At 45.9% G+C, this 16,429-nt stretch overlaps 1 protein-coding gene across 3 annotated transcripts in view; it reads right to left on the bottom strand.

The window, feature by feature from the left end:
- The window catches only part of UBA6 (ubiquitin like modifier activating enzyme 6), a 125,237-nt gene that overhangs the window by 88,586 nt on the left and 20,222 nt on the right, over window positions 1-16,429 (bottom strand). For all 3 annotated transcript variants that reach the window (XM_044447392.1, XM_044447394.1, XM_044447393.1), the window contains exons 9-11: window positions 12,415-12,538; window positions 10,249-10,352; window positions 2,982-3,044 (exon numbers count right to left, since the gene is read on the bottom strand). In XM_044447392.1, the coding sequence (XP_044303327.1) occupies window positions 2,982-3,044; window positions 10,249-10,352; window positions 12,415-12,538 (291 nt within the window). The remainder of the gene's footprint in view (window positions 1-2,981; window positions 3,045-10,248; window positions 10,353-12,414; window positions 12,539-16,429) is intronic.

The following is a 16,429-nucleotide window of genomic DNA, read 5'->3' as shown; positions in this document are numbered from 1 at the left end:
ATGGAATCTCCCACAACAATCACTCTTCTCCTTTTGGTGTAGCCAACTTTGGTATCCTTTTCCTTGCTTGATTGGCTTTTTGTCTCTTTTTAAGAGTTACACAGTATGTCATGTACTTCTTTCACAGTGGGTTTCTCACATGTCCCTTCTTCAAGTAACTTGAAGCGGTTCGAGACTTCCACTGCTTCCACTGGTGCACAGTGTTTTCTTGGTCTTTTGCGTCTGTCGCCCTGTTCCAGAGAGTTTCCTCACCTTCCCTTCCCTCGGGGTTCTCTTCTGCTGCCTCAGCTTGCTGATGCTCTTCTTGCTTCTGGGCTACACTTAGCTGTTGCAGCTCCTCTGCTCTGTCTAAAAACCCTTCATTTTCTTTTATTATCCGGAGGATGGACACTCACTGCTCCAGTGCTCTCACCTTTTCTTGTATCAGAGCTACTAGTATGCAGCTGTTGCCGTTTTTGCAGGCCACCACCACTGTGGAGTCTCCTTGGTCCATTGTTTGTGCAACCTTAGTGATTCTGTCCTTGGGTGGTCTGTTGTGACAACTGGTGCTTTTGAATGTATTCACTAAAGGTTAGCTTCACTTCCTAGGAGCCTGGCTGCTTGTATCCCAGAGTCCCTGGACGAATTGGGGCAGCTTGCTCTGCTCTGCTCGGAGTCAGGAACCAGAATGAATCACCCCACCCACACAACTGCTGCTAGCTGATCAGGCCACTCCCCTTCAGTTAGTCAGCCATCAGCAACCAGCTAATCTGGAACCTCCTTTCAATTGTCTCTTGGAAAAACAAAAGACTATTGGCTCTGCCAGTGCAGGCCTGTCTCTGCTTTGCCTTTGCCTTTGTCTGCCCCCTCTTCTACTACAACTCCTCCTCTGCCAAACTGTCTGCTCTCCCTGTTTGCTTGCTCTGGCTGCAGAATGGGTTCATCAACAGGGTTAAACTCTTTCTTCTGACATATTTCACCAGACAGGTCAATCAAGGTTATCTCTGTGCCAAACTCTGGCCTGAATCCTAACTGAAATGAATCTAGATAATTAGCCTCATCCAAGAATGCCTGGAGCCGGCTGGCTACTACCAACCTAAAGTTGTTAAGACCTTTTAGGTACAGAGAGGGTTTCTTCAGTGGAGGTTTCACCACTGCTTTTTTTAGGCAGCATGGAACCACCCACTTTCTCAAGGACACACTTATCACTTCCCTGGCCCAGCCAGCAGCGTTATGGATCCACTATGGATGTGGTTGAACAAACCTAGCTATCAACTGTACATGAAAAAGAATACTGTATCTTCCTAATGCATAACCATGATGAACTTTAGCAAAGTAAGACTAGACTTGTGTGCTGTTTGCTGTGACCCGCTAGGATAATGTAACACTAGCCCTGGCAGCCAAAACACAAAGATAGCTAGGAACAATGTTTTGCCATCACTGTCACTCCTCAGCGCTTCCTTTTTATTCATGTTAGCATTCCCTAGATGAGAAGTCAGAGAACTTCCCTTACTTGTGACTTCTCCTTCAACTTTTTGGACCAGAGACCAGGAATGTTCTGTTCTTTCCACAAGAAGATAGAACCTTAACATTAAGAAAGTCTTGCCCTGTGAACTATGCCCTATGAAGAAAGTCTTGTACTATGAAGCACCTCCCACTTCCTTTCTAAAGCTAAGCCTTTGCTGCTAAGCAATAGCCCTCACTCCTGTCATGAGCCAAATCCCTAAGACCTTAGGGACCCTGCAGTTAGCCACTCCTTCCCAGCCCTGCTCCATGCTGGGAGGAGGCATGGAAAGGGAAAAATGGGGTTGAGCATGATGTCAGTGGTACGGCCATACATCCTGACATGACACAAGAAAGTTACATAACTCTGAAATCATATTAAGCTATCCCTTTTGAAGCATGCTTAAGCCAGGCTGCTTTAGCCCTTGGACTAGCAAGTCTAATCCTAGTTATGAGGTTAACTTGCTTATTATCAATCTATTGTGCTGATGATTTTGCACTTCATTAAGTATTGTCTAGATTATTTCACTGTAATATTGAATTAATCCTATATTATTGATCATTTTATCTAATTTGAATTTACTGATGTTTTAAAACAAATTGCTCTAGCTAATGTAAGGTATTTTAATATTTTCATATACTTCTTTTCCATAATATGCCCACAGCAGCTCACAATAAGCAAACTAAACTTAGAAATCCCTATTAAAATGTAAAAATATTGTGGCTCATTGAACCGAAATATACACGAGCCTTGAGCACTATGTCTTGCACAATATATTTATTCATTCCCTTTTGGTACATGCTGATTGAATACTTCCTGAGTTCATTAATCATAGCTTTCCATTGCATCCAAACTGATAAAATATGCTTACCATTTAGAAGAAACCAGGATCTGAACCCAATTTCAAACCATGGTTTCAGATCCTGGTATGTTCTGATCTTCTCTAGTCTGGATATAAGAGGAAAGTATAGTTAATTAATCAAGAAAGTCTTCAATCACAGCATGATGAAAATGCAGCTCATGTATACTTCAGATTAATAAGCTGAGATATGTTATGTTCACACAAGGCCTTGCAGTTAAACCAAACCGAGTTTTACAAGCACTTAAATCAAAACCCCAGCAATACATATGAAAATGCCTGAGGTAGGTCCTAGTGTGAAATTAAGCAGGAACAATCCTGCTCAATACTTTGAAAGATGATTGCTTGGGAATCCCAAATATATAATTTTGCCCCTTGAGGAAAAGGCAAGATACAAAAGGACTAGCAGGCTTTAAAGCCTGGAATTAATCATAATGTAACTCCAATTTTAGTGTTTTTTAAAATTGTTTTTACTGTTATTGTAGCTGAAGTGTTTTTAAAAGTATAATTAAGCTGTTATTTTAATATTGCTATATGTAAGCCACTTAGGGATCTTATTTAAAGTTGTATATAAATATTAATAAATAAGCAAACTTTAATAATTAAAACTGTATCTTTTAAAATTGTAAGAAAAATAACCTCAGTTTTGCTGAAGTCTGCAACAAGGCATGTTGGGTTAATCAACTGCTTCCCCAGCTGTTCCTAGAAAGGAAAAAAAATACTTTTATTTGTATAAACTTTCTGAGAAATAGAATTATAGAACAGAATATACAAATAAGCTGCATTAGCACCTTCCAATCACTTTAACAGGGTACAATGGCAGACAGAACTGAAAACAGGGAATCTGTCCCCTGAGGAAGTACCAGAACCACAATGGATCCCTTGGGGCAAATAAAACAATTCCAGCGGAAAATAGCAAAACCTACTATAGATACAATCCTTACTGCAAAGAAGAGAGCCATCACAAAGAATACACTCTTATACTTTCCACGACTCAGTTCATAGGGTGCCATTAACTGCTGCAGAACACAATCAAGCATTATACTTGAAGTCAATGCTGCAGGGGTTCAGAACAAATGCTGCCCCTAACACAGGGTGGCTCAAACTCTGTTGACAGAGATCCCATGGACATTCCCAAATTGTTCTGCAACACTCTTTGATTATTTCATTCCTCCCTCCCTCACCACCAATTTGCCTAATAAGGGGCGCTTCTTAATGCATAGATAAGAATATATGTAAGAACAGTTTGTCTTCTAACTTCATCTCATTAGAAGTATAAATAAAAATTCCACAATATGCTTTTCTTCAAGTTAAATATCTCCACCATAAAATGTGTTCTTCTCCTATCTGCTTTGTTAAATAACCTGGAAGAGCACTTCTCATCCACTGCTGATCTATCTGCAATATGCCATGATCCAAATTAGAACACTTAAAATACGGCACTTGATGGCACCTAATATGAGGCTGAGCCTTGCCCCTGGTGCAAGCTGGTGACCCTCCCAGAGGAGGGGGTAGCTTGTATGAGAGACAACAGAACTCTCCAGGCCACCCCAGAGCAGACCTGCTCCAGGCAGAAGGTTGAGGGAGGGGCCAAGGGAGAAACAGCCAGGAGACATGGAGGAATGTCACCCACAGGAGGAGGCGGCCATGCTGCCTCCACCATCACATGGCACCGACCTGGAGCTGGGAAACAGGTTTTCTCTGCTTGGAGGCTGGGGCTGAGGACTTGGGGGACCGACCTGCCCAGGATGCCCAGCCTGGGACCAGGTGAGGCCAGGGGGGTGCTGAAAGAGAAGCAAGGGTTCAGGCACGGTTGTCTACTGCCACCAGGAAGAGATACCAATGGGTGATCATTGTTGGGGACTTCCTGCTAAGGGGGACTGAGGCAGCAATATGCCACCCTGACCTTGAAGCGAGGGAGGTCTCTTGCCTGCCAGGCGCAGGTATCCGGCATGTGACAGAGTAGAGTGTCTTCTTCCCTCCAGGGGTCACCAATCACTTCTGGTGATCCACGTGAGGACAAGCAACACAGCCAGGCAGGGTGGGTGGGATCACCAGGGACTTTGAAACTCTGGGAAAGAAACTCAGGGACCTAAAAGTCCAAGTGGCCTTTTTCTCTTACTGGTCCGGGGATTTGGGCCAGCCAGGGAAAGGAGGTTTGCAGAGGCGAATGACTGGCTCAGGATGTGGTGCCAGAAGGAACACTTCAGGCTCCTCAACCACAGTACCTGGTCTCTTGCCAATATACTTCTGGCAAGGGTGGGGTGCACCTCACGAGGATGGGGGAAAGATCCTTCAGGAATGCTTTAGCAAGCTTCATCCAGAAGACTTTAAACTCAGCCGGGGGGTGGGGGGGTTCAGTCCCCCAGAAACTTGTCCACACTGGACAAGTGAGGGGGGAGGATCATGGTTTTGCAACCAAGGTGTTAGAGATACTACAGCTGCTGGCAGGATTTCTTTGAAAAGGATATTGATACCAAGGAAGATGGGAGGAAGGAGAAGGCCTGAAATCCCAAAGAAAAGGATCTGTGGAAAGGAGCTGACATGCACGTACACCAGTGCTAGGAGCATGGGTAATAAGCAGGAAGAGCTTGATACTCTCCTGGGAATAGGAGGATATGGCCTGTTGAGGATCATGGAAACTTGGTGGGATGAAAGGCAAGACTGGAATGTAAAGGGGTATCACCTTTTTAGGAAGGACAGGAAGGGAAAGAGAGGTGGGGGCGTGGCTTTATACATCAGGGAAGGGATAGAATGCGGTGAGATAGAATGCATCACAGATGGGGATTTAGCATAGGCAGTCTGGGTGAAACTAAGGGGTTTTGACACAGAGAGGGACCTGACAGTGGGGGTACGTTATTGTCCTCCGGGTCAACTTGAGACCCTGGACGGTGTCCTAAAAAATAAAATTGGAAAGATATCTTGGAGGGGGGGCACAGTAATTATGGGAGATTTCAATCTCCCAGATTTTAGTTGAGAGACTCACTCAGAGGTGACAGCCAGGTCATGTTGCTTCCTTAAACGCTATAGAGGGAGGGTTCTTCACGCAAAGGTCCGAGAGGCAATGGGGGGGGGGGTGATATCCTTGACTTGGTCTTGACCAACAGGGAGGAGCTGATAGATAGGGTACAGATTAGGCAGCTCTGGATGCAAGTGATCACTCCATCCTTTGCTTTCAGTTCAGAGAAATGGCGATGTGCAGCAGGTCGAGTACTAGAACCTAGGACTTCAAGAGGGCCAATTTTGGCCAGCTGAAGTCCAGATTGGGAAAAGTCTCCTGGGGGAGGTTACTGGAAGGCAAGGGAGTTCAGTAGGAGTGGATGGCACTAAAAAAGGAAGTCTTGGAGGCACAAGCCTTGATGATACAGCTAGCTAGTAAGGCGGGGAGGTGAAGGAGAGTGCCGCCATGGATGTGAAAGTAGGTGGTAAGAGGGACTAGATATAAGAGGAACCTCAGTAGGAAATGGGTACTGGGGCAAGTAGTCAAAAGAGTATTCCAGGAGGAGGAGGCTTGTTGCAGGATTCTTCGCAAGGCTAAGGTTGATTATGAGCTGAGACTTGCAAAGAAAATCAGGAGCAACAAAAACGGCTATTATCAACATGTAAATAGCAAGAGGAAGGAGAAACAGGTGGTGACACCACTTAAAAAGAAGGAAGGGGATTTGGTGACTGATGTGAGGGAACAGGTACAGATGCTAAATGATTTTTTCGTCTCTGTGTTCTCCCCAAAGCAGAATGGGGGAGATCTACATGGGGGATCAAATGAGGCACATTAGGGACACAGATTAGAGTCACCCCCCTAGAAGTTGAAGCGGTCCTCAGGGCACTGGATGTTACAAAGGCACTGGAACCTGACAGGTTACACCCAAGAGTACTTCACAAGTTGGGGGGGTGAGTCCTCTTGCACCAGCTGGCCTCCATTTTTGAGGCCTCGTGGAGAACCGAAGTTCCAAAGGACTGGAGGGTGGCGTCAGTGGACCCAATTTTCAAAAAGGGTAGTAGAGGGGACATGGGGAATTACAGACCGGTTAGCCTTATGCCCATTGTAGGAAAGACAATGGAAAGGCTCACAATAGCAAGAGATCTAATAACCCTAGATAGGGAAGGGTTGTTGGCGGCCGTACAACACAGCTTCCACAAAAACAGGCCAGACAAACCATGTCATAGAATTCCACAAGGTTTCAAGGTGGCTAGACAGAGGGGATGCAGTAGATGTGGTTTATCTGGATTTCAGCAAGGCCTTTGACAAAGTGCTGCATGATATCCTGGTTGAGGAATTGAGGAGTTTTGGGATAGACCATGCACTGTCTGATGGATTAGGGCATGGCTGACTGACCGAAAGCAGAGGGTAACCATTAGTGGGGAATCATCAGGATGACGCCCAGTGACAAGCGGGTTCTCCCAGGGCTCTCTCCTGGGACCAATCCTGTTCAATCTTTTCATCAATGACATGGAAAAGGGGATGACCAGTCTGCTGATCAATTCAGCATACAATACTAAAACAAGGGCAGTGGCCACAACTGAGGAGCAGGTTCTCCAAACCCAGAAGGATCTGGATAGACTATCGAAGTGGGCCATGGTAGGCATGTCATGAGTGGAGCCGGCTGGATCTGGGTGTCACACTAAATGGGCCAGGAGATCCCTTCTGACTCACTCTGTTTCTATGTTTGGTGGTAGTTCATGCCTTGTAGAGGGAATCCATATTCCCATCAGTATGGGCTTTAAAAAGTCCCTCTCCATCGAAGGGCAGGTCTTCAATGCGAGACCTTGTTTCTGCAGGAAGGGAGGCAGAGTAGAGCCATGCAAGGCATCGCATGGCTATGGCACCCATCATAGTTTGCTGTAGCAGTCAACATGGTGTCAAGCCACCTCAAGCTGGAACCTGGAGAGGTTCTCTGCTTCTTTGTGAATGAGGCGGACAGCATCGCGAAGGTGGTCTGGAAGTTGATCCGCCATTGTGCCCATCTTGTCCCATAGGAAAAGCTGCTACCTGGTCATACTTGCCTTGTAGTTGGTGACCAAGAAGCTGGGGGCAGTGGTCATGTAGACCTTTTTGGCCATAATATCCAAGCAGTGGCCCTCCTTGTCCACAAGAGTGGAGTGATCCCTCTGGGGTGTTCCCTGCATAGACTCCACGATGATGAAGTTAGGCTTGGGGTGTTGGAGGAGAAGAGGGAATGCCTTGATGGTTACCTTATAAGTGGAGTCAATCCTGTATGAGGTGGCCAGTGGGCCTGCAGGCACTTTCCACGTCTGCTGGGATGTGCAGAGCAACATAGGCAGTGCTGGGATGGACACTGGGGCAGCATTCCCTGGGGCCAAGGTATCACAGACTGGGTTGGCCTCAGGTTCAGGGGGGTGAAAGTTTGAATGCCTAAGATCAGAAAAACCACCCCTTTTTCCAGCTGACACAGAGAGATGCTGATCTAGGGCCTGCTCATCTGGGGAGTGAATAGAGGCCTGGGAAGGAGAGCATGATGAAACAGGAGAATGGCTCTGACCTGAGTCCTAAGAAGAATAGTAATGGCTCCGCCTCCAGCTTGGATGGTCTCATTGTGGAGCTGGTGACTGATTGCAGAGGGACAGAGCAGGGCTACAAGAGTGGTGGTACTGGCGAGGAGTCCTGTTTTAGCCTGCTCCAGGAGATAGCTCCAAGGTCGAGTTCTTACTGGGCTGGCATCGTTGAGAGGCATGAGCCCAGCCCCACGGGCTGACATCACACACAGTTTCCCTCTGGGGGCAAGAAGCATGGCAATAGTGGGAAAAAGGCTCCTCAACCACTGCAGTGTGGCAATCCTGGCTGTGAGCCCTGTGCCTGTGGCCTGGCTCCTCAGTGCACCACATGGGTTTGACACGTTCCCATGGGTAGCCGCAGTCCCGCGCATGCACCCTGCATGTTGGAGAGCGATGGTGGCAATGGTGGTCCTCAGAGGGAGCTGGGCTCTCAGAGGAGGAGGCAGGGCTTTGTTTGCAATGGTAGTCATAGCAGACTCAGCGGCACAAGGCAAGGAGCCTGTGGTGGGCCTGGGGCGCAGCATGGAACTCCAAGGAGGCAGAGCTGAAGTCAGCTGGACACAGCATCCTCTTGCACAGGGCCCTTGAGGTTGAGGCGGGAGACACACTGGGGTGGAAGAAGGCTGGCAACCATGACTATGAGTCACCCCAGTCCAGCAGGGGTGAAGGACAGTAACCCAGGTTACCCCTAGGCAATGAATTGGCGCATGTGGGCAACGATTTTTGCGGATGGTCCCTCGAAGAGGTGGAGGTGTGGCAAGCAGCTTCTGTAGACAGCATGGATGGTGGGCCACATGCCAGCAAGGACTTGGGGCACAGGCAGCTGGTTCCTGGCCACTGCAGGACGTGCTTCCAGGACTGAGGGCTTTGCATCCATAGGGGCCCCAGGGTCTGGTGTTGAAGGGCGATCCTGGGAAGACTCTAGTGCTGGGGGTGGGAGGGCAATCCTCTGCAGCACACGCTTTTTCTTTTGGGAGGCAGAGGCCATGGTGCCCAAAGGGCCCTCTCCCGGTGAGGCAGGTCTTTTCCTTGAGGTCCTTGCTCATTTAGATGGTCCCTTGGTGGAAGGTTTGTTGACCTCCAAAGAACTGAACGTCATGTGGACTCTTTGCCAGAGCACCAGTGGGAAGTGGGTAGACCTCTGCCTGTGCGTCTGCTTCTTAAACTCCTGGCAGTGGGGACAAGTCTCAACAACATGCCCCTTGCAGAAGCACTTGGAGTGGCCATTCATGGTGGGCAGCCAGGCCATGCAGGAGGAACAATGGCGAGAAGCTGACTCTGCCATGCTCTCTGAGCAGAAAAGGAAGGCAAGGAGAGAAGGGAGAGAGGCACAACAGGGGCCTCGTCTCTTGTGGCAGTAGCCGAGAAGGAATATCAGAAGTAGGGAGAAAAGTAGGTATGAGACTCAAAGCACGGTTGAAAAAAACTGGGGGACTGGGCAGGAGCCCCCCCCCCTTTATCTGCCTCAGACAGGGTGGGGCTGGACTCCCACCCACTCCGTGACACCAAGCTATGGACGTTTTTCTCCGACAAGGCCTTGCACTCCATGGCAAAGCCCATATGTGTGATGCACAGAGACCACAAAGAAGAACTACTACTATTCTCCTTTTGTTGTTGTAGGTACAGATGTCTGAGGAATCCATCTTGGGGGTGAGAATTTGTCATGTTCCCTGGGCTTGGCTCCCCAGATCCTGGCCCACTTTCTCATTGCTGTGAGTTCAACTTCCTGGCAAGTTCCCCTAGCATTCACATGATACATTTCAGGAATCAAACCCCACACAACCCCATCAAGCCTCCCTCTACTGTGCACATGACTTGTAGCCTTTGTTTGTACAGAAGTTTGGTAGCTGCACAGCAGGGGGTCCACAAGCATTTACAGATTTCCTCTTGGCTCAGCTTGCTTCATGGGGACACTAGTTGTAGGCCTTGGAATCAATGCCTGTGCTTGACTGTTCTGCAGCCTCTTGTGTGCAGTTGCACAAGATGTCCTTGCTTGCTGTTGTGAAGGTGGTCCCATCCTCAAGTACCTGAAAATGGTTTCATACTTTCACTGTTTCCAGTGGGGCAAGTGTCCTGAGGATGAAACACCTGCAGTCCTGGGGTTTTCTTTTCTTATAAAAAAGTAAGATATCTTACTAATAGTCTCCTGTCACAAGGAGCAGAGGGACACTCAGCATGACCAACTTATGGACCCCTGAATCTGTTCTCCAAATACTTTTGACATTCCAACATAACTGAAGGAGCAATGAACAGACTTTATATAAGGCAAAGCTAAAACGGATTTTTATTCACATTAAGTCAAAACTCTGGCCTGTGCTTTAGGCTTCAAGAGTTTCTAGAAACATCTATAGATGCAATCGCTACAAACAGATGTATTTAATAGGATACTTACAAAATGAAATATTTTCGGTGTCTTAATCTGAACAGCTATTCCACCATGTAAGTAAGGCTCCATATCTGCAGTATTCCCAATGCTGAAAGAATATGGTGATATCACTGCAAGAGAGAGTTGGGCAGGGTTCAAGGGGAAAGAAAGTTAAAAATTACCAGAACATGAACAAAAACATATACATGAACATACCAGAAAAAAGCACATTGATGTTATACAATGTGCATTTCACACAATCACAGGGTATGTACCAGTCACATGCCAGATGACTTGCATAATTACCCTCACCAAGTGCAGCTTCTTATGTCATCTGAACCCTGAGAATATGGCTTGTTGAAGTATTTAACAAGCCACCCAGAACCCATGGCCTACTATAGAACTATGAAGTTCTTTGTTAACCACCCCTACAAACTACCTTCATCAGGTTCAGATGACACAAGATACAACAGAAGTGAGGGTTTCAGCTGGCAACCTGGCATCTGTCATAACCTACCAATGGCCAAATAAGCCACAGTAGGCTACAATCATTATGCAAACTAGGTCACTTTCAGTTGGCTCACAAAGACTCTATCCTAAATGTGGCCTAAATGTAGAATCACTCCTGTTACCAATAAGAATTGTTTTTAATGAGAGAATCAAAAATACTTCTCTTCCAGCAAATAGCATTTTCAGATATTACTGGGGAATTCGTCAGGATTGGGGACAAGATGGATGTCACCAAATACAAGGCAATCTTAGAAGAAAACCTGTTTTGATTTGTAGATACCTGGAACTAGAGTACAGTTTTGTCTTCTTCCAGCACAATGACCCTAAACACATAGCCAAATTAACACTACAGTGGTTTAACTATGAGAACCCAAATGTTACAATGGCCTGTCAAATCCCAGACTTCAGTCTTACTGAAAATCTGTGGCAAGCCTTGAACATTTTTGTTCATCAATGGTCCCCATCCAACCTGACAGACAGCAGCTTTGTCAAAAAGGATAGGCAAAGACTGCAGGATCCACACGTGCAAAACGGACAGAGACTTACAAAGACTTACAGCTGTACATGCTGCCCAAGGGGGCTTCAACCAAGTATTGAACTCAGGTGAATCTTATGCAACACACAAATAACAGGGTTTGTTTTTTTTTAAACTTTACTTTGTGCCACAACAAAACTATTTTGCACCTTCACAGCACTGAGTATCTTGCATACATCAGGTGGTAACAATGGCAATTAAATCCATTTCAGTTTCAGGTTTAACACATCAAAATATGGAGAAGTCAGAAGTGGGTCTATTAGGGATGTGTGAGAAATTCAATTGAGGATGGAAACCCATTGGATTCCCTGAGCTTGATTCCCAGACTCCAGCCCATGTCACAGTGGTGCTGAGTCTGAGTTCCTGACAAATGCTCCCAGCATTCATAGGGTGCTCACCAGGAATCAAGCCCCACACACTGCACAAATAGCCCCCCTCTTCCGCATCTGCTTCCACTGGCAACAAGGGGCTGGGAAGAAGGTTGGTCACCAGAAACAGTGTCCAACATGCCTGCTTGCAACATCCCCTTCAACATCCTGCATTTGCCTGAATTTTGCAAGTATACATCTCAAACCTGGAAAATGAGATGCTTTGTCAGATCAAAGCTTCGTCAGATTCCCAACAAAAGGTAGTACAGAGAAAAAGAAGTCTTACATGTCCGTCATGGGATGTGGATGGCTGGGTGAATAAATTGCAGGATAGTACCTTCTTAGAACATGTGTACATGTTACCCGGAAAGAAAAGTGCATATTGGTTGCTTGAAGTGAATAACTTATTCGAGGGGTTTGCTGCTCTCCTGTCTTGCTGATACTGTATAATCCATCCTTTGGCTTCATATATTTTCAAGCTAATCTGTGTAGCCACAAAGGGCAACAATATGTTTCTATACATGGAAACTAAGGTAGCCCCATGTCCACTATCAAATTCGCCCCTGTTTTTATCCCACAATTCTTGTACTTTCAAGCTGATGCCAAAATCTATTTCTCTATCCCATGAATTCACAGAATTTCTGCCCATCGTAATTGAGAAGATTTCAGAAAGTCTCCATAATGTGGAACAATGATATACATGAAAGGACAATCTATCTCTATCAGTTTGTAAAGAGATATTTCTACATAATCTAGAAAGCTACACAAAATGTGGCTTACCAGTTATCTGATGCATGGATCCATTTAAGTATGACATTCCATTGATTTCCCGGAAAGTTACATACTGTCCCGTTTCGAGCTTATGAGGATTATTATCAAGGCAAGTGACAATACCAGGATTAGACTGAAATTGAAAGCACCACAAATTAAGGTGGGATGGAGAATCCATACAGTCATTCCAATTTTTACGTTTTGTATACATAACTGCCATACACCTATATTCAATATTACTCCAGTCTTCCCAGAATTAGGGAACACAACACATACATCAATGCCAACCAAAACATAGCTGAAGATCATTACTATTTTACCATGAAGACTGCAAAAAATCAACTTTTGGGCCTAGAACTTCATGTCAGAGTGGAAGAATCATAGTGGAAGGTATACACAAAAGCACCCAAAGAGACATTAGTTCAGTTGGCCAGGCCAGCTTCAATATCTCACCTATCAAACTAGAAAGCTAATTCAAACATTACCACAGCAGAACAGAGCTATAAGTAATCTCCAGGCATATGTGATTTCTCAGTAAAAATCATAGTGTAGCATTCAAGCATTAACTGGACCACACAAATTGGATAATTAAACTCTGCAATCAATCCTTTAAAAGCAAACTTATGATGTTAATAAGGTAAGGTTGCTTACCTGTAACTGACGTTCTTTGAGTGGTCATCTGTGCATTCACACATATGGACTCTGGCTGTGTGGGGCCTGTTGTCAGGAGGAATTGTAACCTAGATTCATTCTGCTGGGAGCCCTCCCCTGCCTCCACCTGGTATATCCAGGAGGGGCTCCTGCCATTTTCCACAGTACTCTCAGGACCAACATTGTGGCCTTGGAACTGCAGGGAAGACCAGTGAACAGCTGACTTGTACCATCCAGATATGGATCTGAAGGAAAACTATGCTACCAAAACTCAACACTGACATCGGGGCAGAAAACAGGTTGTGTGAATACACAGATGACCACCTGAAGAATGTCAATTACAGGTAAGTAACCTTACTGTCTTCTTTGTGGTCTTTGTGCACATACATGTGACTAACAAGCTTATGATGAGACGGGGCAGACAGCTATCATCAGCAGAGGATCACCGAGAGGACTACCACTGAGAGGAAAATCTTGCATGGCATGGACATCAAGTGCTGGATGAAGGGCAACAGAGTGGAGCACCTCACTGCTCTACAAAGGTTCTGCAGTGGGATGATGGCATGCAGTGCTGTTTATGTCATTACTGCTCTGACTCTGGGCCTCTCAGGAAGCTACAGTCTGGATAGCTAGTAGGCTAGCATGAAGGTCTCAATCTCATTTTGACTTGGTTACCTTCCAGGTAACCTACCTTGACTTTAGTAAAGCTTTCGACATAGTGTCCAACAATATTCTGATAAGCAAATTAGCAAAAACTGGACTAGATAGAAAAATTATTAGGTGGATCCAAATTGGCTGCTAAATTGGACACAAAGTGGCATCAATGAAACTGGAGGGAGGTAACTAGTGCGGTGCAGCAGGATTCAGTCCTAGTCCCAGTGCTCTTCAACATCTTTGTTAATGAGGAAGTACAAGGAACGATAATCAGATTTGCAGATGATACAAAATTGGGTGGAACAGTGAACACCCTAGAAGACAGAATGAAGATCCAGGGCAATCATGATAAACTTGAACACTGGGCTCAAAGCAACAGAAATAAATTCGGTAAGGACAAGTGCCAAGTTTTCCACCTAGGAAAAAGAAACCAAATGCATCAATACAAGATGGGGAATATGTGGCTCAACAGAACTGAAAAGGAAAAAGACCTTGGAGTTATTGTGGACAACAGGCTAAATATGACCCAACAATGCAATGCAGCTGCAAAAAAAGGCAAAAGCTATTTTGGAATGCATTAGTAAAAGTATTAATTCCAAGTCACATGAAGTAATAGTTCCCCTACACTCATCACTAGTTCTCTATATTAGTTGGACCCCATCTAGAAAATGGTGTCCCAGTCTGGGCATCAAGATTAAAGAAAAATTAGAAAGCATCCAGAGGAGGGCAATAACAATGATCCAGGGTTTGGAAACACTTGCGCTATGAGGAGAGACTGAAAGAACTGGGCATCTTCATCCTTGAGAAGACTGAGGGGGGACATGATTGTTGTTGTTAGTCGCGAAGTCGTGTCCGACCCATTGCAACCCCATGGACAACATTCCTCCAGGACTTCCTGTCCTCCACCATCCCCCAGAGTCCACTTAAGCTCACACCAACTGCTTCAGTGACTCCATGTAGCCAGCACATCCTCTGCCGTCCCCTTCTTCTTTTGTCATCTATTGTTCCGGGGACATGATATTCCTATATAAGTACCTCAAAGGCTGTCACAAACAGGAAGGTCAAGATCTCTTCTTGCTGATGCCAGAGTGTAGGACATGGAATAATCCACTCAAGTTGTGACAACCCAGATCCGGGCTAGATATCAGGAAAAGTTTCTTCACTGTCAGAGCAATACGACAGTGGAACCACTTGCCTAGAGAGATTATGGACTCTCTTAAACTAGAGGCATTCAAAAAGAAAGTGGACTGTCATCTGAGCGGGATGGTGCAAATGGTAGTCCAACTCCACTGTTCTATGATTCTGTGGCTTCAACAACCCAGTGCAGAGATCAAATGCTAACTGGCTCACCTCTGGATCATTCATCATAAGGAACAGAGTCTTTGGGACCAGCAGAAGGATTCAGTACGGCACCAATAAACTGCTAGCACTCTGCACACCCCGACCAGATTCAGTGGTGTCAGGAAGAATGCTGGCAAAACAATGTCCTCATTTAGGTGGAACAGTGATGCAGCCTTTGGGAGGAATGCTGGGTCAGATCATAGGACTGCCCTGTCCCTATAGAATGTAAGGAAAGGTGGGTCAATGCACAAAACAGAAAGTTCACTCACCCACCTGGCTGATATGATTGTCACAAGAGGAGGCATAAGTCCATTGTAGCCAAGTAGTCAATGGGAAGCTTCATGAGAGCTTGCAGGACCACTAACAGGCTCCATCTCAGCACAAATGATTAGGGATGTGGGAATACAGTTCTGCAGTTCTCTCAGGAAGCAATGGAACAATAGATGTGAACAAAATGGAGAAGCCATCAACTATCCCATGGAACTAGCATATCACTGCCAGGTAAACTTTGATGGAAGATGGTTTCAAGCCTCTGGAATGCAGAGTAAGGAGGCAGCCAAGAATCTGACGGATGGATGTCTGATGTGGATTGAAGGCTTTTCCTCAGGCAAAGGCAGTGAAAGTGTTCCATTCTGCTATGTAGGAAGCCTTGTGTTCAGTTGCAGGGTCACATCCATGATTGCCTGTATCTCAGGATGAAGAGGGACCTCCTGATCTACCAGCCAATCTTCCACACCATGAGATGGATTGTACCAACGTCTGGGTGCAGGATTATCACTTGGTCCCGAGAGATGATGTTTGGTCTCAGTGGGAGCCATACAAAGTTGTAGTTGGACAGGCAGAGGAGGTGGGCAAACTATGCCAGTGGGAACCAGTATAGCATGATCAGGATGCACAAGGTGACTTCATTCTGGATCTTTGACAGCACCCTGGTGATAAGTAAGAAAGGCTGGAACAGATAAAACAGGGTCCCTTCTCATCAGAGAAGGAATGCATCTCCCATTGGGCCTTGGCTGGTCCTGGCTCAGTAACAGAAGCTGTCACACACTGCATTGCTTGTAGTAGGCCATCACACACTGCATTGCTTCTTTCCTTGTAAGCTGTCCAGATACTTTTTTTTTAGTAATGGATGGCATAGAAAATAAATAAATAGTAGCAAAGAGGTCTACTGAAGGGGTGCCCCAGGTCTGTAAGAGCTATTCAATGACTTCTGCATGCAACTGCCATTCATCTTGGTCCTCATGCTCAGGACATCTGCTGTGATGTCGACAGTCCCAGCCAGGTGGATGGCTACAATGGTAATGCCTCCTCCAAGGCACCAATCCCAGATGAGGATGGTGAGGTGTGTCAGGGACATGAACCACGTGCCACTTTGCTT

Source organism: Varanus komodoensis, unplaced genomic scaffold, assembly GCF_004798865.1.
Source record: "Varanus komodoensis strain SLA01 unplaced genomic scaffold, ASM479886v1 scaffold51, whole genome shotgun sequence".
Taxonomy (NCBI): domain Eukaryota; kingdom Metazoa; phylum Chordata; class Lepidosauria; order Squamata; family Varanidae; genus Varanus; species Varanus komodoensis.
The sequence above is the reverse complement of the archived record's forward strand: the minus strand, read 5'-3'. Positions and strand labels throughout refer to the sequence as shown.